Source organism: Fusarium solani (genome assembly GCF_023522795.1).
Source record: "Fusarium solani strain SB1 chromosome Unknown bctg00000008, whole genome shotgun sequence".
NCBI classification, from domain to species: Eukaryota; Fungi; Ascomycota; class Sordariomycetes; order Hypocreales; family Nectriaceae; genus Fusarium; species Fusarium solani.
In genome coordinates this window covers 2,354,030-2,378,996 of record NW_027072148.1, presented here as the reverse complement: position 1 = coordinate 2,378,996, position 24,967 = coordinate 2,354,030, and the positions used below count along the sequence as shown (strand labels likewise).

Here is a 24,967-nt window from a genome sequence, read left to right as displayed (position 1 = left end):
GTTTGTACGAGTGTTGCTGATCGGGCGGCACAGAGTACAGTACAATGAAATTGAGGCGGCTGGTGTGTGTGAGTGTCAGATATGCTGTCAAACAAAGGGCGCATGCTTATTCCCGCTAATCGCATAAGGGCTGTTCAGGGGTTGCCAAAGATAAGAGATTCTCTGGCCAATGGGTGTACACCGCTGCGGATGTGTACGGTCGACCATAACAACGCTATTTCTGCATAGCCACATGGACAAAATAATCCAACCGTACCGATTGCAATCTACCTTAGGCAGGTAATAAAGAAAGGTTTTCAGATAATGCTTCACTTCTGTTCAGACACATGTCAATAATACAGCTCTTTTCAGTCAGGCATCTGTCTCTTCAGTACAGTGGCCTTAAGACCCATGGATGGTAACGCCAACGCGACTAAACACAAGATACGTCACGACTCTTCCCCATCTCCGATCTACCTATGCAACCAGTAGTAATCTATTCTCGTAAGTTCCATTATCAAAAGTAGCATCATAACGGATAGTTCCTTAGCTTCCGAGCGACATCGATAACGCCACCACAACACGACCAGTGATTGGGCCTAGTTTCCTTCCTGCTTTGCATCTTGCTAGAGCGATGTAGCCTATTCGGTCATTTCACCACGCCATCTGGCCAGCATCTAGGTGTCTATGATGCCTATTAGAAGTGCATACAGGGTGGCCTGAGGTAGTGTATAAAAATCACTCTAGAAGAAGCCACATGAATACCTGTACAAGTATTAGTTTACAGCGTGCCAGACATTAACAACCTTTTGAGCGCCCATGGTCACCAAACTCTCGCTACACCTTATGATTCCTCGAATCCGGCTCCGTCCAGATACCACAAGTACACATTTGGTCCTTTTTCTCAAGTCAGTTGTGGAAAGCCAAAAGCCAGTCGACGATTCATCTTAGCAGTGGCTCTGACCAGATCAACCAAGGCCACCGTTAGAGAGGACACCCCGCTTTTTAAACAGGCCATCCCATCAATGGCGGAAGATTTGTTTCGTGTTTGGTCTTTTTGGCTCAGTTATTCCATCGAGGGCCTGGCTTCAACTATAATAAAGAACACATTATCAACACATCATAGGTTTCTTGTTTATTTCGAGTGACAACACAGACTAAGATGGCGTTTCCATGGTTTGGGCGACCGACATAGTGATCAATGCACGAGGACTGGGAACGAAAAACTAGAAATCAACTCTCAAAGATAGACTTTAGGTCATACAAGGTATGTGAGAGAAGATATTTAGAAGCAAACGCTATCTGAATTGCCCACTGTCTGCTCAAATCCTAGGACTCTGTCAAGAACTCTTGCTCCTACAACGAACTATTACATTCCGCTCCCACCAAGACACCCATTGCTGGATCTAAAACATCTGGTTCCATACATTCCGAACCCTTTTTAGACTTTCTTAGGTTGCTTCAGCTCAGCGTTAAGGGATCAAAGTCAAGTGATTTTACAGGCTGCTCTCGGAGCTATCGTATCATTTACCCGCAAACCTACAATCTCTCGAAGGAGCTTGGGTGAGCCCGGCTGACACTCAAAGTTATCCTTATCCCACTAGACTCCATTTTGCACAGATTCCGGCTACTCGCTTCAAGAATCAGCTTAGGGTTGGGGGTTTCGGCCGCCTTCGACAAGCTCGACTGCAAGAATGTGGAATCTCTACTCAAGTTGGCAGACAAAAGTTCGAAGATTTAAATACTCTACAATACCAAACTTCTCTCTCGTCTCACTCCTGTTCATCCTTCCCGCTTGATTATCACTCTTTCTAGGTATCTGTTCTAATTAAGATCCCGTTACTCCTATGTCAATACACCGAACCTAGTAACACAACTTGAAATTTCTCCTTCACATCAGGAGCACTACGGACAACTATATTCGAAATTTAATCTATGGTATATAATGGCTAAAACCTCATAACGCTGCCATAAGCATCCTCAGCTGTGGTGGTTAAGGTTGGTGATAATTATAGTCATTAGGCGACATCTACCCCATAGAAGCTTCTGGCGTCGCTCAAAGGCCCTACTTATGAATATGAAACCTTTTCTAGAAGTCAAAAGAAGCAGCGGTCATGGAAAGTATCCTTGAGAGCATGAAAATTCCGAATGGAACAATGAGTGGTCCAAGAGAGCCTAGGTCGTGTCGACTGATCCCAGCAACGGCATGGTTATCAGATGATACTCATAGAATTCCTACACGAAGATGGATCGCCGATATGGTGCTTTACTCAGTAAGGATAACACAATGCAGGGCGATTGCCAGGGAATTCTCCTTTGGGAATCTTCCTGTGACCATCACTGTACTTCAACTGCCTTCACCCCAAGACTATCGTTTCCCGGAAGACAATAGAAAACTCCTGCTAATTGAAACCTGATACAGGTGTTTAGATCAATAAATCATTTGAATTTAGAACGGGGACTAGAATTCCTCGATGACACGCACATCCGCATGCCACTCCGGGGTGGGGATTAAAAAGACAAAAAGAGATTTGGAATGCCAAGCTACCAACCATGTTCACAGCAATATTGCCATCGTAGGAACTATAAGGCCGGTATGATGTTCAAAATTATTCTTTCTACTCTTGCGCTCAGCTATCAGTCCACAGTGGATGAAGGATGAACTAGCATGCCATAAGGCTAGCTCTCGACGAACCATATTCACGTCATGACCATGATCGGCTTCATCCGTGATTACTGAAGGACTTGAATAGAGTATAGGTAGCTGAAGCCGGCGTGTCGCTGGAATGACTCGATGTTCACTTTAGAGATCACTGTGACTTTGAAAAACGTTTCATTCGATTATATGCTCTGGCTAGATGATATGTTCTGGATCGAACTCATCATTGAGCACGAGTTTCCTCTTCTCGGGAAAACTGCTTCACCAACGAGGACGGGATTTCTCTCCAATCAACGCTCCTCATTTGGGGGTGCAGTCGTAACTCTAGATACGTGGCCAAGGTTTGAGCTTGTCTTCATCTACAGCCTCCCGGGTGCAGCAAGAATCAGGTATCCCATTTACTAAGGACCTGAGTGATGCGTGTCCATATCCTTTTGAGGGAGTTTACAGTGCTTAGTTCTTCCCGATATTTGGTAGAATTAACTTTTTGATGCACTCCACTCGAAGAATCACCGAAACATGCGACTTCCTCAGAGCTATCACGACTTTTTGCCACGTGCTCATTTGTAGACACAGCCCGGAGAAACATGTAGTTCCAGTTTATGGAAAGCATGTGTCTCTCGCTCTAGGAGCAGTATTGATTATCCAAACACTATATTACTGAAGAAAAGCCAAAGCCTCTATCTACAGAAGCGAGTGTTGACCGATATGCACTTCATATCGGGTAGTAATGACCATGTGTTTCTTCTAATTGCCCGAGTCCAGAAGTAGTCCATGGATGAATATGCTACCGAAGCCTCCATGATATCCCAAGCAACATCCATACTTGTCAATGAAGGAGAGATTCCAGCCCCAGAGTTAACACAAACTTCAGCATTATATAGAATCTAGAATGAGAGGCGTAGTCATTCGGCGCATCGGGAGACACCTGTCCCATTTGTGCCAGCGGCCTTTCTTAGAGCATTGATCCCTGGGGTATCTCACCTTCCTCCGGCATTCGTTTCACATTTCCAAGTTTTTAGTGGTAGTTGGGGTTCTGCGGGGTAGCATTGTAAGGCTGGCTTGCGGGCGAATGGGTTGACCAGCCTTGCATCGAGACTGGGCTCTGGGTCGAGGTCGGAGCCACCGAAGAACCTCGCCAGTCAGATTGGGTTGGTGAGGCTGGCGAGACGAGGCCGGTGTGTTCGCTCATTGGCGGCACTGAGGATACAGGGGTGTGGTGCTGCATAGGCGGTGGTACAGGCGCTGGTTGGTTCGGGGGAGTTTGGTTGTTCTTCTTGTTGCGTCGGAGTAGCCAAATAGCGCCCAATACTATCAACGATAGGGCGACAAAGCCGCCAATAGAGCCGCCAACTATAGCTCCGATATTGGGACCGTCACTTTTGCCATGTTCGGTTTCCACAGGGTCCGCACTGGTGACCCTGCCTGGATCAACAGTGATGGTTGTGGTTATATCGTCAGATTCAGTGGGCGTTTCTGTCTCGGTTTCGGACTCCTCCGGTTCCTCAGTTGTAGATGTAGAAGTTGAGGAAGAAGTGGGAGTCTCGACGGCATCCCCAGCAACCGTTAACGTCGTGAAACTTCGCCCTCTTTGGCCACCGTAGGTAAATGACACGCCCTGGGCCCTCGACAGGCTGGCAGTTGCGCATCTATAGTCCTTAACTCCATCTTCGTAGGAGTATACTGCGCAGTACGCTGATGACCGTTCGGTGCTGTAATCACTCCAGTCAGTGTGGACATGGCATCAGTCAAGCCAGGGGTCTTACCAGAGCAGGTAGAAAGAATTGCTTTGGCAAACATCGTTACAGAGCTCCGTGTTGAGCGCCTGTTCCCGATTGTAGCACGTCACATGTGCGGCTGATCCGCACATGATTCTCGTAATGTGGGCAAGCTCCCAGCTGCACTTCTCGCCATTGGCGCACTTGATGGCATTGCCTGGAGAGCCCGATAGGAAACCGCATGTCTCGTCGGGGCTGTTGACAACTGTGTAGGTGTTTACAGAAGCGGTTTCTTGACGTTTGCCCAGATGAAGAAGCTGTTTCTGGAGCTTCTCCAGCTGGTGCATCTCCGGCATTAGCGTCGGTGCTGGTTGATAGAGGTATCCGGCATCGCGTCGCCCCGTTGGCTCCGAGATGGCCATGGCGGCCGTCGTAACGGCCATGGCAACGAGGGCCAACGCATGGAAAGGCCGATACATGACAGGAGACTAGGACTCGAGGGGATCAAGGCACAAGAGCTCGTAAGGTCTCGACAATGGCAATTGGGGCGGGGTACAGCTTTTTCATACTCCCAGCCTCAAAGGCTCGCAACCACGCAGCCCGCTAGCAAGGGTCGATGAAGGTTGGGGGTTGATTGGCGCCAAGCGATGGGCGTTCTGGTAAGGCAGCTTCTGATTGACGATGCTTCTGCGTTAGACAACACATGACTCCTCGAGTGGCTTGCATGGGCTGAATCCCTAGGCCCCCTCGCTTCGCTAGGGAATGCGCCAAAAACCATTGTAGCTCTCAGCCCAGCTATCTTCAAGATCAGGCTGTGCAACTGCTCACAGTGACAGGGCGTACGCTACACAAAGTCTGTACCTCATCACCAGTTGCACAACGTGATCGATCGCAACCTACACACACAGCGCAGCACACTCCCAACATCCTGCAGCTTCAGCTCTTCTTGGCCGCCCTTGGCAAGTTGGGCTGAGCTGCCGGGTTCTGCACCCGCGCTGCAAGGAAGACCCTGGCATCAGGGTCTAGAGCTCAAGGACAAGGGTGTACCACCCCTGCCTACCATTGAGAAGCCTCAGTCGATGTGATTGGTCTTCACCCAAGCGGTTGTTTCAAGGCGGTAAAGTTCGCCTAGATCCCAGTCTTCGGCAATCAATTCTCCTCGGACAAGTACCACAAAGTAGCACCATCTTTTCCCGCAGTGTGTAGGCCCTCTCTGTTAGCATAGCACAGGGCTGTGCAAACCACCTGAAGGACATCCAAAAACTCCACCAATCATCCACGAGCACCAACTCATTTTGATAGAGAAGCAAATGCCGTAATTGTTTCGGGCCATGCCATTGTAACGCTCTCAGAAATTATACATGGTGGTAAGAAAAGCGTGAGAGAAACCAAGCAAGCGGTGGAGAATATCCCGCGAATGGCGGAGGCAAAATGGGTCTAGGAGCCAATGACAAGCAGTAGTTAACACTATCAACTACAAAATATAGAGGTATACTAAGATAGACTTTGCTTTGGATGCCTATATCGTTGCCTTGGGCCGTTCAGAAATCTCAAATGTAGATGTCTACACAAAAAACGTCGGATTTGGCTCGAAATCATCATGTATGAAAACCACTCCAGCAAGCAGCACAATAAGTAGCACTCCAACCGCTCTCGTTCAGTCCGCCAATACAAACGACCCCCCATTGTCGACTTCCACGACATTGGGTTTTTCTTTCTTGGCAGAATCAGGGTCTACCTTCTGCTCTTCCTCCAGCATCCAGCTCACAGTTCTCTGGGTATCTTGAGTCCAAGCGAGATATAGGAAAATGCCACCATAAAGCAACTTGGAATGATGACTCAGAACCCAATACTTCACTCCTCCAACCTTTCGATAGATTTCGAGTCCTCCCTTGGCCCCGAGTGTAGTCTGACTTCCCAATGTGTGGCTTTCTTTGAGCCCATGGAGCATGGCGAGCATCTTTGTCTTGGGCACCGCATTGCGGAAGGCTTCCAGATATCCTTCGAAGCGAGTTCCGTGCGGCGAGCTCAAAATAACTTCATGAACCTCACCCTCACCGTCGGTGGGATGTGTCCAGACGATAGCAAGACAAAAGTTGAGGACCGCGAAGCCGGGAAGACGGATTGGTGTTAGCCAAGAAGGCAGAGGCTCACCAGGGTGAAGCTCTGGGGTACGCCACGATTGAATCGACAGCTCCAGGTCTTGAATAAGCTTGATCGTCTCGAAGTGGCCCCAAGGTGTCACAATATCGGCGGCTTCAGGCGTGGCTATAACAGGGATATCCTTGGAGAATTTTCGAAGCGTCGCTTCGTGAACGTGGTCCAGGTAGTGAAATCCAAGTAATATAGCATCTATACCGCCGCTACCCGACTCTTCTTTCGGTGCCTCCGCCGATGCATCACCTGATTGGGGGAGATGGATGGCAGCCGCGTCTTCGATCTCTCGAACGACATCCTTGACAGCTTCGGCATCTGGGATTGCGGGGCTGGAGCTTAGTGATATGTTGATAAACCACGACCCAAGCATACTTGTTGGCCCCTCGAGCCACGGCTCGAAAACGACGTGGTAAAAGACCTTCCCTGCTGCCGCCCGCTCGGTCTCGGGCCTTGGGAAGGACATCAGCCAACTGTTGTCCCCATTCAAGGATGTCAACACTGGCCGAGGCTGCTTATCAGCAGACGACAGCTGAGTTTGAAGTATTCGACAACGTTTTTCACTCATAGTAGCTCAGTAGGGGCTGGTCGTGTGTGAGTGAGAGGAAGAGAAGGTGAGAAAACGTGAGCTACCACGCGCGTCATAGACAGCGGCATGGGGATTAAGTACTTGGGGCATCTACCCGAGACACTAGTCGGTCCATCTATCTTGCGCTCGACTACAGCCATTGGAGCCGGCTCGATGCACCGCTCCTGGGCCAAGTCTCACGTAAATGCTAGCTAATATGCCTTGTTGAAGCTAGTGTGGCTTCTAGTTGATCTGATGATACGTGGCCGTCGTTGATCAGCATGACCTCAAAGCTAAATACCGAAAACTCTATTGGCCAGGGCATCAACTAGGCTTCCCTCTTGCCGGCGCTTTGACGGAACACCTCTGCTGAGAATCCCTACGGACATCGGTGGACGTGAAATCGGGTGTCAGCGAACCGCTCTACCGCCATATCGTCATAGTCAGTTCTTCTGCATTCATCTTAATATGCACTGTAGCCGAAGCCGATATTCACAACGCCTGGGCGTCTGACTAAGACCTAAACTCCGTCGTACGTAAATAGAGCTCGCAAAAGCATGTCCCTTTCCGCTCTAGTCAGTGATGCATGTAGGATCAGTAATGACTTCAAATTGAACAATTCTGCATATAGGCTAAATCCCGAAGAAAAATACGGAACAAATGAGAGTACATCATACCATGATCTACAGGAGTTCATGAAGATTGATTGGCGCGGCAGGTGTTTGTTCCTGGACCTCGTACTTCTTCCGGCGGATCTCCTACGGCAGCATCACCATTCCTCTCTACGCACTTTCCCCGCAGTCAAGCTCTCATATATACAATTTTTTTCTGCTCTAGCTACCCTGAACTACATGTTTTAAGACTTCTCATCAAATGAAGAGGTTACGTCAAGGAGCAAATGCTCTCATCGTGAGTCTCATGACTAGTAATACTGGGGGAGTAAGTAGGGATGCGAGGTCAGAATTCTATCTAGGAACTCTGAAGTTCTTTCGATATAACTGATCCATTTTATCTTGATCCAGGAAGTTTCTCTAAGAATCGGTATGATTGTCTCGGCAACCTGGCTAGCCGTGAAACATGGCAGCAAGCGCATATCTCTGAAGATCTGAGAAATGCCTAACTCAAGGCAATTTGCTGAGCCATTCAATCAAGTCCTTGGCATACCTTTCGGGTTTTATCCATAGATACTCAGTTACGTGAGGCGTGCAACCACTGAAGCCTTCCTTGGTCGCAGACACACAGTCTGGTGAACGATGCCTGAGTCATCTCTGATGTCAGATGAGGGCTTTCAATGGTAAGTGATGACAGATATTCTGTATAATAAGTCTATAATATCAGAATAAAGGCGTCAAGTCCCAATCATGCTTTGTTCCGGTCAGATCAACGTGACCTGGCTTGGATCTTGGTGACAAGCCCGCGACTTAATCGCACACTCACCGAGCACTGTACAAATACAACTCATGCACAAGGCACTGTGTGCTCAAACAATGCACTGTCTCGAGTTATGAAATGACTGAGAAATGTTTCACGTTGCTTACTTCTTCCGGTCTAAAGCGCCCCCCTTGTTGTTTCTCTTTTTTTCCTTTTCCTACTCATCCCACCACCGCGAATCCTAGCAGTAAATCTCGCAAGAGGTCTCAGATCCTGCACTCGACTGATTCACTGCTAGCACGCTTCAAAAAGATGTGACAGACCAGGGCTCTGCGCCCTCGGCCGGACACTCGGCGTCTTCCCCCAAGATGTGCGCAGATCCCTCGCCCTTTCTGTCTCTCCTCAGGGACCTTGTTCCCCGGCGCCTGCGCGTGAATCCCATTTCCATCTCCACGGTACTGGCTGAGTGACAGCTGAGACACTGGCAGCTATCAGAGTTGAGAAGTGACAAAGGGAGTGTGGGCGATAGTCCCGGCGTTCAGGTCGCCAGCTGAGACCTGGGTGAGTCTAAAGTGGACCTTTTGCTTCCCTTCTGAAGCATCTCGGTCTCTTTATTCGTACGGCCAATAACCTCGTAATGGTCGTCATGGCTGCCATGGGCTTTTGAGCCAAGACGGACGCGAATGCGTGGACGCCTTGGTGAACTTCCCTAAGGAGGGCTAGAACAAGAAGCCACTCAACCCTTTCCATGCGAATCTATTGCTGGGCGTAGCTGATTCATCATCTTAGGTATGCCCAAAGGGCAACTCGAGCTGAACTTGGAGGCTAGGCCTTGAGACTGGAGATCGTTGAGGCTGACGACAGGCTTACAAGGTGTTCGTAGGCAGTTCGTAGGCATTCATGTGGCGGCATCGGACACTCGACCGCAGTCAACAGTCACATCTCATTCACGATGACCTCAGTCCATTTTCGGGGCAACGATCAAGCACGGGATTTCTCCACGGCAACTCACAAGTTCCCACGAGATCCCACATCTTTGGGTTGGTCGCTGCAGAGATCGCGGCCTGGCCCGCCAACCACACCCTCACTCACCATGTGCCCTGTAGCCTTGCCCGTGAAGACATCCATTCATTACAGCCGGACTAATCCACCCACCCACACCCACGATGTGACGGCGTGCTATCCCTCGGCCATGTCTGTCTTCCAGAAGGATGGCACGCAGTTCAAGACAGAGATCTTCCCATTCCAGGACGCCTCTTCGCCAATGGACCGCGTGGCAAAGAAAGGCCGAGCTGACCGTGACTCAGAACGCCAGAGTCTCTGCATCTCCTTTCCATCACCTACCTATTGTCTGATAATTACCCTGAAGTAGGTCAACCGCCTTATCCGTCATCTTGGCGGTTGAGCGCCATCAACCACATGCGTCCAGCATGGGCCGCCTGCCAACACCAATCTGTCTCACCTCAGTGGGGGACAATCCGATAGGGCGCCGCTGAACAAACGAGAGAAGAAAGGGATGGAGAGTCTATCCTTCCGCTCTTGGGCGTCGCGGAAGTGAATGAGTTGGTATGCGGCAACTGCAGCAACAGTTATCGGTCCACTGAAAGCATGGCAATAAACTACCAACCGACAACGGTAGAAACGGCGAGAGACCAACGTTGAAGGTTTTGACATCAATCAATGACTCAAACTGTACCTCCAAAGAGGAACCTCCACTCTTTTTGCCCTTGCTCAAGTCACAAAAGCAAAGTGATACAAGTTCCTCTCGACTTCGTCATCACCACAAGCCTCATCTGCCCGGGATGTGTCATCAGCTCTTGACTCGACAGCGGGAAGCCAGCCGTCCGCCAACCTCGGCAAACAACCTCCTTTGCTAGCTGTGTGGCGATGGTTCTTCAGCTTGAGAGTTTCGATGTGCCATCAATAGTCTTCTGCAAGACCTGCCCGTCCTCAAACATGTCGCACACGAGCCCACAAGACACGGGTTCCTCGCTCAACATGGCCGCCTCGAACACGGTAGCCTTCGTGGCCTGACAATGGGCATGGTCTCGGCGCCCCTTCTCAACCGCCCGTGTAACAACGGTTCTGTGATATAACTCACCCTGAACTGGCTCAAAGTAGACGCAAGTCGCCGCGTGCCCCCTACTCCAGGGATGAGGCGAGGCTCGCCTCGAGGGGAACAACGAACCGGGCTCGTGGAGACGCATAAATGAGATCACACTCTAATTAGAAGCATGAATTTGATTTCCAATAGTTCCCTACAAGTCTCACTATGAGGGAGGCCCAACGCCGCCTTCAAGTTGTGTTGACTATCGGCTAGGCCCAACACATGCAGGCAGATGGGACCGTCAACGCACGAGGACGGACTCACGAACTGGAGCCATATTATGGAACAACTCTTTTAGGCACGGGGAGATTTTGCTTCTGCCGTCTCCATCGTGGCGATGTCTTTGACGGCCGCGCTGGTCATGGATGGTCTAGAAGGGAGTTAAGCACAAAGCTGTTTGTCAACTTGACCAACAGCTGAGGATCGAAGCACAAATTTACGACAACTATGGCGTTTTCGTGAGTCGATTCCCGCAAAGGGACCGGAGCAAACTCGTTAATCAAGCGCTTTGATGGCGCATTTCGCTTCGCCAAGTGGTTGAGATCTATCACTTCAACCCGGTCGACGGGGCAATCCATCGAGACGAGATTGCAAAGTAGCCATAATTGGCCAAGTATGGAGACACTTTTTGGTCCAGAAGAGAGGAAAATGATCCATCACCAGGAGCACATCGTAAGATTCGGAGAAAAGGGCCAAGAAGGGCAGAAAAGAAGGGCATCAAAGGTTCCCTGGGCCGAGGTCATCCCAGAATGACGCGCCATCAGGTAATGTTGAGAACGTTGGTGCAGACCAACACAAGACACTCCTCAATGCACTATCCAAAGCCACCGGTGCCGATAATCTCTTGACCATGGTTCCAGTGCCTACGTTGGCAGGGCGGAATGGATTGTCCAAGACGGACTCGGTCGTCAATGATCGCCCCGAGAGCAAGGGTCCACTGCCACCGACCGACATTGACGGGTTTCCGGTTCCTAGGGAGAGCCAATGATCCATCTCATCGGGATTTCGCATCAGAACTAGCGATGCTACCCCAGAGATCTTCCTCGATAAAAGGCTCCTTTGTCGTGCGTGATTGCGGTCCCTTGGCTCGGGCGCCCACCCCAGCCCAGCATCCCTCGGCCGGCTGAGGTCCATGTCTCATCGCCATTGACAGCCATCACATTCCTCCCTCACCGGACTGCTCCGTCCACATTCTCCGTAGCCGGGGCCGGGTCCGTATGTGCTCTGGACCCCGGGGCGGGCGTGGAATGCTGCAGTAATTGTGACAAGAGTTGGCGCCCCCGGCGTGCCCTCGGCGTATAGAGGTGCACTACATGTTGCCAGGGAAATCAAGGGCAATTTCGATAGCTGGCGACGACGTCAACCGCGTGGGGACACTCAAGGGACAACCAAATCTTTGAGACGCCGATGGTCCTGGTTATTGAATTCACGTCCATCAAGATGAACGACTGAATCACTGAATCAACTTGGCGAGGGTGAGTTGCCACCGCCGCCACGTCGTCTAAGACTATATAAGTCTCGAGGGATATCTCAGGGTCAACCACAACGGTCAACAATCAGCATTGTCTCTTCTTACCTTCATTTTCTCTTTTCAGAGTTCTTTTCATCATGACCGTGACAAATACCCGGCCGGGAGATCGCCACCCCGAGTCTCAAGGCCGGCTTGGCCACGGGGAGCTTCTCGAGCGTCCATTCCCTACTGTCACTGCCGCTTTCTATCACCATGCAACAGTCTGTCCAGATGCCACAGCCGTTCGTGATCTCTCGGCATCTCCGAGGGAGTTGACCTATGCGGAACTTGCTGGACGAGCTCAGAGCTTGGCCGTCCAGCTCAGAGCTCAAGGGGTAGTCCCGAACTCGAGGATCCCACTTGTCGTCAAACGAGGGCTAGACATGGTAGTTGGTATCTGGGCGATTCTATCCTGCGGCGCCCAGTACATCCCTCTCGATGGTGGCGTTGTACCTGATGAGACGATTCGTCGGATTCTGGAAGAGTCTGAGTCGGGTGTCGTCCTTTGTCTATCATCAACCAAGCATCGCATCACCACTCAGCATCCAGATCAGACCGTTGTAGTCATTGACGAAGCCAAGACCACATCTTTTGAGCCGAATCAAGGCAATCATGTCGACCTCTCAACACCGGACGGAGGCTGCTACGTGATATACACATCCGGTAAGTCAAAAGATGCATATGTCCATGGACTCTCGCTGACAATATCACAGGAACCACAGGACAGCCGAAAGGAGTCGATGTAACACACAAGAATGTCGCCAATCTGGTGTGCCTCTTTCCCGGAAACCTAGGGGTTTCAGCCGGGACCTGTGTGGGATCGGTTCTCAACATCAGCTTCGACATGGGTAGGTATATCATCCTGATATCACCATCAATGCTAACCCAGATAGCGGCGTGGGAAATCTTTGCATGCTTATGCAACGGAGGAACACTTGTCCTCCGGGGCTCCGACTGGGAGCCGACGCTGCAGCAGGTCCGTCAGTCCTTTGTTGTGTGAAGCATTGACCAGGCCAACTGACAACAAAGACAGATTGACGTCTTGATCTGCACTCCCACGATCCTTTCCAAGTACCATCCTTCTCAGTTCCCCAGAATAAAAACGGTCGCTACGGCGGGTGAGCCGACTACCAAGGGGTAAGTCGCCTGCGGAGACTGCATTCCTGCTCCCTCGCTGACCTGTCCCCAGTCTTGCCGACCTATGGGCCACCCACGGCACGTACTGGAACTGCTGCGGCCCGACCGAGACAACGATTGTCAACACCATGCAAAAGCACATTGTGGGACAAGAATTGACAATTGGTCAGCCAACCCCAAACAACAAGGTGTACATCCTGGGCGAGGACGGTAAGCAACTCGGTGTGGGTGCCGCAGGTGTCATGTGGGCGGGCGGACTGGGAGTTTCTCGAGGCTATATTGGACTCGAAAACAAGGCAAAAGACAAATACAAACCGGATCGGTTTGCCAATGATGGGTAAGTGGTGTTGAGAGCAAACCCTGCGTTAGAGCAGGCTGACCCATGAATGCCAGGTCCACTATGTATAACACCGGTGATCTTGGACGATGGCGACAAGACGGTTCAATCGAAATCCTCGGCCGCGTAGACGATCAAGTCAAAGTAAAGGTTCGTCTGAATCTCGTCTTCCATCTGTCATCCCAATCTGACTTGGCTAGGGTTTCCGCGTGGAGCTTGATGGCGTGTCCGCCTCCCTCGCATCCGCCCCCGGCGTGTCTCGGGCGGCTGCGATGCTGATCAACGGGCAGATCCATGGGTTCACTTCGCCATGCGGGAGCGATGTAACCACCATCCTCAAGCACACGCAGCAACACCAACCCTACTACGCCATCCCAACACACCTCCACCTCCTGGATGACCTCCCCTCAACTGCCAACGGCAAAGTAGACAAGAACGCACTCAAGGCATTGGCATTGGCCAAGCTATGCAATGCAGAGCCATCTACACACCATGACGAGAATACGAAGGGCGTGTCTGACCATGGCGAGCTCAAGTCGCACTCTTCCATGTCGACTCTATCGACGGTGGTGGAGAAACCAGACCTGATGCGCGACTTGCCTGACAAGACGACCAAGCAGCCGTTCAGGGGTCTGAGATACAGAATCTTCATCGTCTATCGCACCTTGTTCAGTCTGATCGGGATACTAAACTTGGCCGCATTGATCTGCGTGATCACCCTTCAGCCAAGGTCTGAATGGCTGGGTACCATTACCGCCATCAACCTCGCAACTGCAGTGCTCGTGCGCCAGGACAGCATGATCAACGTCCTGTACACCGTTGCCTGCTCGGTACCAAGACAACTGCCGCTATGGATTAGGACCCGTTGCGCCAAGATTTATCACCTGGGTGGTGTTCACTCCGGCGCGGGGGTTTGTGCGACCGCATGGCTGGTTATCTCAACGGTCCGCGGCACCGTCTGCAATGCAGGCTTCTGCGAAGGACACACATCGGGCTCCCTGGCCACTCAGGTGGTGTCGTGGCTGCTGTGCGGGTTGCTGTGTTCCATGGTGGCGACTGCATGGCCATCGTTCCGGAAACAATATCACAATCTCTTTGAACGCTTCCATCGCTTTGCTGGCTGGACAGCATTGGCCATGTTCTGGGTGCGCATAATCCTTGCCATTAACGACTCTCGGCCTAAAGACCAAGACCTCGGTCTAGCAGCGGTCAAGAGTCCAGACTTCTGGCTCCTGGTCGTGGCAACCTGCAGTATCGCCTCCTCATGGTTCTTCCTTCGCAAGGTGCCAGTCGAGGCGGAAGTCCTCTCCAACCATGCAATCCGGCTGCACTTTGACTACACCGTGCCCGTAAATGGAAGCTTCACGCGCATCTCGCGGCGACCCTTGGTCGAGTGGCACTCGTTTGCGACCATCCCCAACCCAGAGGCGACTCATCATGCCAAAGGATACTCGCTAGTGGTCTCCAACGCCGGCGATTGGACGCGTTCCTGTATCCAGAACCCTCCCAGTGCGCTGTGGGTGCGTGGTGTGCCGACATGTGGGGTGATGCGTGTCGCGACTCTGTTCAACCGCATCGTGCTTATCGGCACGGGGTCTGGAATTGGGCCACTGCTTGGACATATTACCCGGCAGTCGTGTCCTACCCAGCTGATCTGGTCCACGCCACGGCCAGAGGAGACCTTTGGCAAGGAAATCGTTGGCCTAATCCGCAGGCATGTTCCAGGCGCTGTCATCCACGACACCAAAAAAGAGGGTCGACCAGACCTTGTTCGAATGGGCTTCAATATGGCCAAGGCCTTTGACGCCGAGGCCGTGATTGTAATCGCCAACGAAAAGATAACAAAGAAGATCGTATACGGTCTCGAATCGCGTGGTATACCGGCGTACGGTGCCATCTGGGACAGCTAAGCTGTCCAAACACTCTCAATTCCCTTACTCTTCTCGACTGTGCCTCCTTCAGGCTTCGTTTCTTAATCTTTCCTCCTACAGCATGTTACCAGGTCGAGCGTCGTGTATCTGGTGATCGTTCGGCGTCTATCGTTTCCTTCTCTCTCCATTTCTTTTGTCGGTTATTGTGGTGAGCATCATCGCGAAGTGTGTAAAATAATTGTTTTGTTTTGTTTCCTCAGCGAGCAAAAGGCATGGGCGACCAAAAAGTTGTGACATCATGGCCCACTTGAGACCATTTTCAATCTATGTACCTTAGAAGCATATATGCAGCAAAGCGGTTCCGATTGGTTCAGTCTTACCGAAAATGGCAACTTTGACATCTAATCGGCTTCTTGAACAAACATCTTTGTCTCTCATCGTGACAGGAAACATGTTCTCCCTACGAAGGATAGCGACGACGACGGCCCCTGCTGTTGGCCGTCAGGGTCTTCAGGCTACATCTGCAAGGATAAGACTGTACTCCCAGGCCGTTGGCCCATTGGTCTATGATCTACATGAACCACCGCGTCCTGTTACCGACAAGAGGAAAGCTCCCATTCTCTTTCTTCACGGACTATTCGGATCCAAGAAGAACAACAGAGCCATCAGCAAGTTGGTAATTCCCATGTGTTGCCACCAATTGAGCCCTAACAACGGAACAGAGCCCTAGCCCGGGATCTTGGACGATATGTGTACGCCTTGGTAGGCACATCCAGCCAATCAAGGATACAGCGCGGTTGAAACTCAACGATCAATTCACAGGATCTCAGAAACCATGGCGAGTCGCCTCACAGCACCCAGCATGACTACCTTGCCATGGCCCAGGATGTAGCAGTGTTCATCGAAGGACATGGTCTCACTGACACGACACTCATCGGTCACTCAATGTAAGTACTCATACGACTTCTGTAAACGGACCGACACGCTGATCGAAACTCAGGGGTGCCAAGACTTCAATGGCTCTGGCCCTGCGCTCTCCGGAACTTGTGGCCGACATCGTAGCCGTTGACAACGCCCCCGTAGACGTGACCCTCAGCAGGGACTTTGCCGAGTATGTTCGCGGCATGAAGAAGATCAACGACGCAAACGTCACCCGTCAGGCCGAGGCCGACAAGATTCTTAGCGAGTACGAAGAGTCCCTCGCCATCCGACAGTTCCTGTTGGGCAACATGTATCAGCCCCCAGGCGAAAAGTTCCGCAAGTTCCGCATCCCTCTGGACATCCTAGGCAAGTCTCTGGACAACCTCGGAGACTTTCCCTACAAGGACCCCAACGAGATCCGATTCGAGAAGCCCGCCCTGTTTGTGCGAGGCACCAAGAGTAAATATGTTCCGGACGAACTCATCCCCTTGATCGGCCAGTTCTTCCCCAAGTTCCGTCTTGTCGACGTAGATGCCGGGCACTGGCTCATTTCTGAGCAGCCTGAAGCCTTCAGGCAAGGTAAGTATCAATTGATATAGTTCCAATCCGAGGGGTAGCAGAGGCTAATTGTCGATAGCGGTTGTCGAGTTTCTCCAGAAGCCCGAGTAAACTTGTAAATGCGTGAAGGGTGGCGAGTCCGCTCTCGGCCTCGATTTTGGACAGTATGGAGAAACTGCCTGTGTAACATTACCCTAGGTATCATAGACAATAGACGAGGGCCACTAGAATTGATTACATTTCTCATTCGTGTGGCGTCAGGTTGCATACCTACTCTTCAGAACCACTGCAGTCAAGCGAGCCAAGCAAAATTCACAGGGTATCAGCTCGGTTTGTGTCTACCTGCGGCTCACTCATCTCGGCTCAGCAGTATCTCTCTTTAGCTACATGACCAAGCCAAATCGTCACAGCATCATCGTAACCAGGTCACGCGTCGTAAACCATTCGCCTTTTTGACTGAACGTTTTTTTACCATTCAAAGAGACATGACCCAATCCCCTAGCCGCCCTTGTGATGCTACGCCATTTGCGATGACCGAAACAGTGCCAGGGATGAGTTTATTAGCCGCGAGGTCCCTATGCCCTCCCCGCGCCAACAAGCCAAAAAGCCTTTTAAACCTCCTCGAGAACACGCTCCTTGAACTCCCGCTCAACCTTCTGGCCCTGGTCATCCGTACCCGACTCGCCGTGCAGAGCCATCAAGGCACCAAGGTCGAACTTGGGGGCCTTGAGCAGCTTGACCTTTCGGATGTGGACCTGTTGGGTGGCGTGTCAGCGCACAGAAAATTTCCAATGGCAGTAAAAATGCGGGGGTTTCGACTCACGTTCTGGAGGGGGTAGATGCCCTGGGTGGACTTCTCAATCTCGCGGCCAATGACCTCGGGAATGAGCTTGGAGGTGAGCTGGGTGAGGGTGCAGCTGGAAGCCTCACGCTGGATGATGTCGGTCATCTTGCGTCGGATGGCCCGAATCTGGGAGGAGGCAGCGTAGGTGGTCTTCTTGATCTGGTTGGGGCGTCGCTTGGTGAAGGCGATGGCGAAGAGGCGGATGAGGTAGTCGTCGGTGGTCTTGACGGTGACGTTGGCCTCAATGAGGGTCTGCCACTTTCGCACCAGGGATCGGAGCTTGTCGGAGGTGAAGTCGAGGCCGTGGAAGTTGGTCAGGCAGTTCTTGCCCTGGACCTCATCGACACGGAGGCGAACCTTTCGGAAGGCGTGGTCCTCGTCCTTCTGGAGATCGGCGAGGGAGACCTCGACGATGCGGCCCTTGAGGGCATCGTTGGCGTTCTTGAGACCGGTAGTCCGGTTCACGAGGGTCTTGCCGACACTGCAAATATTCGGTCAATCGCTGCCCACAAAATATCAAATTCTCGATTCGCGTCGCAACTCACTCTCGGACGTTGAAGGGGTTAGGGGCCTGGAGAATTTGAGTCAGCCGTGTTCAGAGCAGCGCGCATTGCATCGCATCGCATCGAGAAACCACCAACCTTGATCGAGTACCAGTCCTTGCGGGTGAAGGGGTCGACCGTCTTCTTCTTGAGGCCCTTCTTGCCCTTGGAGAGTCTCTTGTTCCTGCAGAATCGCGTAAGTCGATAATCCTCATCGCTGCTCGTCGTGGTGATGCTCACTTTCCAACCGCCATGTTTGCTGGCCTATGTGTGAACCGTTGGAGAGAAAACCGAAGGTACTGACTGGAGAGATTGGAGGAGGGGCGAAATAATTTCAGGCTTTGTGTGCACCAGCTTAGGTCTAAGCGAGTTGGATCGAAAATTCGCGGCTCATGGTTATTCCGGCGCTAAGGCTTGTGGGCTTTGGAGAGGGCAAGAGTGGCCTACATCACGTGTCGAGAAAGACGAAAAATGTGTGTGGGTCAGCTGAGCCACGTTTCCGCCACAGGCCAGATCCAAGACTTTTCTCTCCAGCCCCTCAGCCCCTTGAATCGATCGAGTGCCTGGTGAGACATTCGTGATGAGGCTTGGAACTTCACAGGTTGACAAGGCCAGAGCATGCGATAGGTGTTGTTCGTTATCGATGCATTTATCGCTTTCTCATTCGTCGCCTATCAAAACAGAATAGGTGTCTATCCATCATTCAGACAACTCCCATGAACAAAATGTGACTTGCTGTACATGTTTGTTTCGTCGACTATGTTTTACAGAATGCATCGCTAGAAATCCAGAACCTCGGCGTCTGGTTCGCCTTTCAAGGGTCGCTAATAAAGGCCCCGACTTTTGGTTTGTTCCTCATTCGTCCCGTAACTTCACCTCATTGAGGTGCAGTTCGTCCCTCATCTATCGTGTACAGCATTGGTCTCAGTGTCGCCTCTCATGAGGCAGGAAGCCTTTCACCGGCATCCACCCAGCCTGGTCCTAGAGTGTAACCTGCCCGCCGCAGCCTCGTCCTCCCGCGGCTGGTGATGATGCGAGGAGGCGGTTCGGTTGCTGGCGGGCGACGGGATACCACTCCCTCCGGATCTGTGCCTCGCTGTCACTTGCTCCTCCACGGAGCCTCAGCAGGACGCGCAACTCTATGTCGAGAGCTTGGTCCTGCCGGTTGAACGATTCGCGTCGTGCTCATCGCTGTCATGTCGTCTGCCATCTCGGTTCGAGGCCATCCGGTTCCCCTCACCCTCGTCCCCCTTCACCCTTCAATCATCCGAGTCCTTGTCGATGTCCTCCGACTTGTCCCTATTCCACTCCTCAAAGCTAGGGAAGCTGAAGTAGTAACCTTGGGTCGGTGTCAGCTCGGGCCAGAACAGGTGATTGAAGTAATTGCGAGTCGACATACCAGAGGGTGAATCAACCAAGACTACGTCTTGACTTCCGGGGCTGCCGGTGGGAGACTGGTCTCGATCATCGCGGCAGATGACAATAGCTTCGGCGCGGTGGGGGATCGGCTCTGGGGCTGATGATTGCTCTGGAGGCGGGGCATAGACGACAACGCGGCTCAGCAGATCAGTTGCTTTCTGTGGCGATCCAGGTCCAGCGAGTGATCCGCGGATGGCATTGGATGTGGTGATTGAGGGTTCAGTCGCGCTGGAGCGGAGAAGTCGTGGTCGTTGACGGCTGGTGTTGTGTGATGACGACGACGAGTCTCGACGGTGAGCTCTCACCGCACTTCGAGTGTCTCGCGAAAAGGAGGCCATGATCGAATATGTGTGCGAGTGTGATGATGTTTGCTTGTTCAATCAAGGGTGCAAAGCCTTGTGAATTAAAATGGAATATAGGCAAAGGTGGGTTAGCATTGGAAAGAAAGCAAAAGCTGTAAGGTTCGTGGAAGCCGTGGACGGCAGTAGCTGGCAATACATATGAATCTGCAACCACCAGGACAACAACCAAGGCATCCACATCCACCCCCTAAGGCTAGGTACAACAAACTAGTCAACGCGTCGACGGTACGGTACGTACAGAGACAAACATGGATGCATCAAAAGTCATCAAGCTTCGGCGGCAGTGCGGACATGGTCCACCCGCTACCCGACATGAGCCATCCCATCACCAGGCCAGGCCAGGCCAGGGCATCAGCAAATTCACCCGTGGTCGCCCGCCATTCACCACGCACCTCTTCCCACAGCATCACGCAACAACAGGCCCTGGGACCGTCCTGAAAGTGTCCTTGTGGTGCCTGGGGTGCCAGCTTCTGCTCGCCACTTGTCGGCTCATCGCTGCATTGGGTGCCAACTTCGTGTCTCGAGGTGTATGGCCCAAGTATCCCTGGCGTTGGGTACGCCCGGGCCCCGGGGCCTGCAGGCGGGCTTCCCGTGCAGTTGCATGCGGGGATCTTCTAGCCCACGAAGCCAGTGAAGGCTCGCCCTAGCGAGACAAGACTCGGGCGCGTCGGGGCCGGAGCTATTGGTAAAGGTCGGTAAGGACGCGGGAGCGAGACTATGGAAACCGCCGTCGAGCTACCGTCGCATTGCTACCCAACAGGTCCCCCAGATGCATACCGCTCATGTTGGATGCCATCCATCCATGGCAGCAGATACGGACGGCGACTATCTTCCCTGGAAGCAGAGAATGATACAGTACGGTAGCAGACACGAGGGGTCAGCGGTTACGCTCCTTGCCAGCCAAGGCCACTCTAGCGTGCTACCTCTGGCATATGGTGCAGTTGGAGGAGGGGGTTGCGCTGTACATGTACGATGATGGGGGCGTGATGGCATTCGCAAAACAGAGCAGCCTCGGATCAGCATCACAGCTGGACAATCCCGCAGCCCTGAACCGCGCTGTACCTGGAAGCCAAGATGTGCACGTTGTCTCTCCGGGTAATTAAATCCAGTCTAGCACGTTCCCATCTTTCGACAGCCCCGGCCGCTCTGCCGTCGAGATGGTAATATGATGGATCATTGATCGCCTTCCAGGCCGGGGTGCGCAGCTATCGGAGTATTTCCCTCACAGGAGACACTCTATTCTTGCACTTGTCAGAAATTACAGCAAGACGTGCTCTTCACATCACACGTGTACCCAAGGATAAGGATGCAATTTCCAAGTGGGAACGGTAAGAGTATCTGTACATAGGTAAAGTAGGCGCAATTACACTTATTTACGTCCTATGACCGCCTCACCGGCCTCGTGGGGGCCGGCCCGTAGGCTTCCATCCCGAGTTCCACCAGCGACCTGTCATTCTCCATCTTCAAATCTCGCAACCTCTACAACCCGGCTCCTTGGAGGCGCTTGCGAAAACGGCCGTTCCAAAGTTTCCAGTATCGCCCCTGATTGCCCTGTGCGACCTCCCACTTTGACCGGGTACCTCTTTTGGGGCGCTCAGCCCCAACACCATGGGCGGATGGCACCGTGGCACCGTGGCATCGTATGGATTCTGATCAATCAAGATGAGCCTCCCACGCCAAACGACCCAGACCGACATGCACAGTTGGTCGCTGCTGACGCACCCCGCGACAGCCAAGTCCGCCACGTCTCTCCCGTCCCTGTCCCGCGCCCTTCAGCCCGTCCGGCTTAGTGGTCGAAGCTGCCACAGTCATCAGTCTCTTGCTCCATTTCTCCTCGGTTGATGAGATGTTGATTTGGCTTACTCTTCCCAGATTCTTCCCTGGACCGCCTGCAGCTCCTCAGTCGTCATACGTTTGCCCGTCGTAAAGTAGCCTTGATCTTCCGTTAGTTCCCGGAAATCTTCTAGACCTCGATATGAAACATACCAGCTGTAATCTTGGCGTCAATCTCGACTCTCGAGTCGGCCGGTATCAGCTCCTCGGGAAGCTCGACTCTCTCATGGATCGGGATCCTAGATGCGCGTTAATCGGATCTCTTGGTCCGCTCGGCCGGCGTTCCGGCTCCTGTCAACTTACCCCTGTCCCACGATCGCATCGTGCTTCATACTAAGCGCATCGTCAGCTGTTTTCACCTTGACGTGTCCATCGATAACCGCTCACTTGCTCATGCTAAGCATCCTGTCAATCTTCTTGATGCCTAGCCAGTGCAGGATGTCCGGCATCAGAGCCTGGAATCGCATGTCCTTGACCCCGGCAATGTTCTCGGTCCGCTTGAAATAGTCTGATGCTCGATCGGCTCCGCGTTTACGGGCATTGTAGACAACTACCCCAGAATTAGTACCCTGAGTCTCCACGCCGGTTGTGTTCCCGAAACGAAGGGATATCATCCTTACGATACTGCCAGTCATGTTAGATCCACTCTGTTGCGTCTACAAGCAAGTCACTTACTTTGGTAACTTCTCCCAGGGCTCGTCCCTCCTTTCTGAAGTAGATGACTACGCCACTTCCACCATTCTGCGCCTCTTTGACGGCTTCCTCGATACCAAAAATGAGGTATGGTCGGCAAGTACAGATGTCAGATCCGAACACGTCACTGCCGTTGCACTAGCGAGAGGTAAGCTGAGGCCGAACAGGAAGAGTTGGGGGCCGCACCTCGTCGTGGATTCTCAGAGACAGTCGAACAGACTCATCCGACATCTTCGCAGGATCCCCGAAGCAGTAGACAGTAAGGCCACCTTGAAGTTGTTAGTGAACAGTCTACCCGCTAGGTTTTGTGACTGACCAATGGGCGGAAGAAAGACTTTGATGTCTCCGCGAGTGATCAACTTGGATGTGTCAACACTTTGGCTTCTAAGATCACTTGAAAGATGGGCATACCTCTGGGTAACTTCCTCCAGTGTGTTCAAACAGGGAACGTCGGAGTGTAGCCTCATCTACATCGTGTCAGTGACAATTTCGGAGGTTATGCTATAGTCTTACCGATGCCAAATCTCTCCGCAACACCAGGTAGATACCAGACCTAAAGAAGAGTTGGTCAGTCACGAGCTTGGTCTACTTGCCAAAGAAGCGCTTACAGGCTCAACGGCGAATTTGGTGACAGCCAGTTCACCCTGCTCATTGAGGCACACCTTGCCATCAGGAACCCTGATAATATCGTCAGTTATGCAAAACGTCGAAATACGCCCAGATTAGACTTACAAGCGTCCGGCCTTGACACTCTCGGCAAGCTCGGGTAGCTGGTGACAACATATTCAGCAACCCCTTCAACAGTTCGGATTTCAATCAAGTATCACCCACCTTCATATGAGCCTTGGTGATGGCAATGGTCGGTCGAATGTCGACTAGGGATGCTATCAGCAAGCTTGTTGCAAATTTCGAGCCTCCAACCCTACCGTTGTCTTTCTCGATGGTGTCTTTGAAAATCCAGGGGGCAAGATGACCCCAAGGGTCCATCGCCACGATCTTGCCGGGGTCTCCCCATTGAGGGAAGGGACCAATCTTCGCGGCCGGCTCGGTGTTGGTAAAATCGGGTCTGTTAAACGCATCATCAGTTTTTGTGTGTCTTTCTTTGGATCAAGGCCGCAAACCGATGGTCGCTGTTCAGCTCGTTGCTGGCGACAGCGAGGGCGTAGTAGATGGAGTACGAACCACCACTGGGAATCTTGTTCAGTATGCATTGCAATAACTCAATTGGTTCGGAATCAACTCACTGGGCTGAAAAACGTTGTTAGCGAATAATAACGGACATTGATGTGGACAGAACATACCTCCAACAGCTAGATGACACGCATGGACGTCAGCAACACGGAATCACGCACACATCACGGGCAACATTGAACGAACCATTACGACGTCGGATAGTGGAGGCAGCCCTGGAAACTACGATAGGGCCGCGTTTAAGAGGATCTGAGTTTCCCCAGTCCATAGGCAAAGGCTTGATTCCAATTTGCTTAGGATACGTCCTATTTACCTTGGTGTAAGTGGCCTGTGTTGGTGGGGATGTGTGAGGAGGGTCCTCACGTCAAGATAATGCGCGACGTAAAGCCTTGGCGTTGACTGGGCGTTGGAGGAGCCGGAGCCTTCAATTTGTCCGCAGATTCGAGAGGAGATCCCACGGAAGGCGATTCGCCCTCGTCAGCTTCGTTGCGTGAGTCTTGGACATAGATGCTGTTGGCAGTGAGGTCGCCGTTGGACCCGGCTGCTTCGTCTATCGACTTGCCCGAAAGCGACTCAACAGCGTTCACGAGAAGCGATTGAGTGCGCTGAATTTCGCGCAGAGCGTCTAGGACGCTGGCCTGCTGATCGCCGGGCTCCATGGTGAGATTCCAAGGGTTGTACAATGGCGATAAAGGAAACTGCTGTTGGGAGTATATCTCTAGGGTAGTTCCAGGAGGTTCACGGAACGGAGTTGTAGGTACTGATTGAATGCGACGAGAGACAAAAAGACGGAGTGAGGAAATTGAGGATCGAGGGGATTCAATAAAGAAAAGAAAAGAGAAGTAGATTGGAAGACGAGGAAGGGGGAGAAAAGAGAAGAGGGACAAGAAGAGCGGTCGGCGGAACACAAGGTAACACCTACCGAGACAGTTTCATGACCACGGACGACATGACTGAAAGCGACATCCTCTTATCCCCCCCGACCGCCCTGATGCCTCACGTAATACATAATGAGGCGTAGGTATCAAGCAGGAACCCATCGACCTTGCCTCATCTGTCGTATCAGGGTCACCAGACCTCGTGGGAAGGTCCCCTGTAGAATCATAACTTTCACTTATCGGGCCGCCATGAAGGGGCTAGCATGAACTGTCAGGCATTCAGGAGGGGAGCTCTCCCAACAAGGAGAAGTCATG

General features: G+C 52.1%; 9 protein-coding genes across 9 annotated transcripts; 4 read left to right on the top strand and 5 right to left on the bottom strand.

The window, feature by feature from the left end:
• Positions 1–3,656: 3,656 nt before the first annotated feature.
• MRS44_012808 (uncharacterized protein) lies at positions 3,657–4,799 on the bottom strand (the record flags this gene model as incomplete). The annotated part of the gene is made up of 2 exons (XM_046278505.2): positions 3,657–4,350; positions 4,405–4,799. The coding sequence occupies 2 exons, from the start codon at positions 4,797–4,799 to the stop codon at positions 3,657–3,659; spliced, it is 1,089 nt and encodes a 362-aa protein (XP_046132729.2).
• A 1,214-nt stretch (positions 4,800–6,013) lies between these two features.
• Positions 6,014–7,078, bottom strand: MRS44_012807 (uncharacterized protein; the record flags this gene model as incomplete). Its single annotated transcript, XM_046276038.2, has 1 exon — positions 6,014–7,078. One exon carries the CDS (start codon positions 7,076–7,078, stop codon positions 6,014–6,016), a length of 1,065 nt encoding a protein of 354 aa, XP_046132730.2.
• A 2,323-nt stretch (positions 7,079–9,401) lies between these two features.
• Positions 9,402–9,821, top strand: MRS44_012806 (uncharacterized protein; the record flags this gene model as incomplete). The annotated part of the gene is made up of 1 exon (XM_065618923.1): positions 9,402–9,821. One exon carries the CDS (start codon positions 9,402–9,404, stop codon positions 9,819–9,821), a length of 420 nt encoding a protein of 139 aa, XP_065474995.1.
• Positions 9,822–12,164: 2,343 nt separating this feature from the next.
• On the top strand, positions 12,165–15,450 carry MRS44_012805 (uncharacterized protein; the record flags this gene model as incomplete). Its single annotated transcript, XM_046278506.2, has 7 exons — positions 12,165–12,729; positions 12,780–12,914; positions 12,960–13,042; positions 13,100–13,203; positions 13,256–13,540; positions 13,597–13,690; positions 13,741–15,450. 7 exons carry the CDS (start codon positions 12,165–12,167, stop codon positions 15,448–15,450), a joined length of 2,976 nt encoding a protein of 991 aa, XP_046132731.2.
• Positions 15,451–15,796: 346 nt separating this feature from the next.
• MRS44_012804 (uncharacterized protein) lies at positions 15,797–17,001 on the top strand (the record flags this gene model as incomplete). The annotated part of the gene is made up of 5 exons (XM_065618922.1): positions 15,797–16,083; positions 16,134–16,173; positions 16,234–16,358; positions 16,412–16,911; positions 16,970–17,001. The coding sequence occupies 5 exons, from the start codon at positions 15,797–15,799 to the stop codon at positions 16,999–17,001; spliced, it is 984 nt and encodes a 327-aa protein (XP_065474994.1).
• A 500-nt stretch (positions 17,002–17,501) lies between these two features.
• Positions 17,502–18,530, bottom strand: MRS44_012803 (40S ribosomal protein eS1; the record flags this gene model as incomplete). The annotated part of the gene is made up of 5 exons (XM_046273787.2): positions 17,502–17,645; positions 17,714–18,215; positions 18,280–18,305; positions 18,376–18,460; positions 18,517–18,530. The coding sequence occupies 5 exons, from the start codon at positions 18,528–18,530 to the stop codon at positions 17,502–17,504; spliced, it is 771 nt and encodes a 256-aa protein (XP_046132732.1).
• A 1,005-nt stretch (positions 18,531–19,535) lies between these two features.
• MRS44_012802 (uncharacterized protein) lies at positions 19,536–20,033 on the bottom strand (the record flags this gene model as incomplete). Its single annotated transcript, XM_065618921.1, has 1 exon — positions 19,536–20,033. The coding sequence occupies one exon, from the start codon at positions 20,031–20,033 to the stop codon at positions 19,536–19,538; it is 498 nt and encodes a 165-aa protein (XP_065474993.1).
• Positions 20,034–20,305: 272 nt separating this feature from the next.
• MRS44_012801 (uncharacterized protein) lies at positions 20,306–21,847 on the top strand (the record flags this gene model as incomplete). The annotated part of the gene is made up of 4 exons (XM_065618920.1): positions 20,306–20,611; positions 20,999–21,152; positions 21,313–21,385; positions 21,592–21,847. 4 exons carry the CDS (start codon positions 20,306–20,308, stop codon positions 21,845–21,847), a joined length of 789 nt encoding a protein of 262 aa, XP_065474992.1.
• Positions 21,848–21,916: 69 nt separating this feature from the next.
• On the bottom strand, positions 21,917–24,433 carry MRS44_012800 (uncharacterized protein; the record flags this gene model as incomplete). The annotated part of the gene is made up of 15 exons (XM_065618919.1): positions 21,917–21,990; positions 22,044–22,129; positions 22,194–22,223; positions 22,278–22,440; positions 22,562–22,721; positions 22,770–22,852; positions 22,900–22,942; positions 22,995–23,050; positions 23,097–23,136; positions 23,192–23,261; positions 23,316–23,353; positions 23,415–23,649; positions 23,705–23,770; positions 23,936–24,079; positions 24,138–24,433. The coding sequence occupies 15 exons, from the start codon at positions 24,431–24,433 to the stop codon at positions 21,917–21,919; spliced, it is 1,584 nt and encodes a 527-aa protein (XP_065474991.1).
• Between the last annotated feature and the right edge of the window lie 534 nt (positions 24,434–24,967).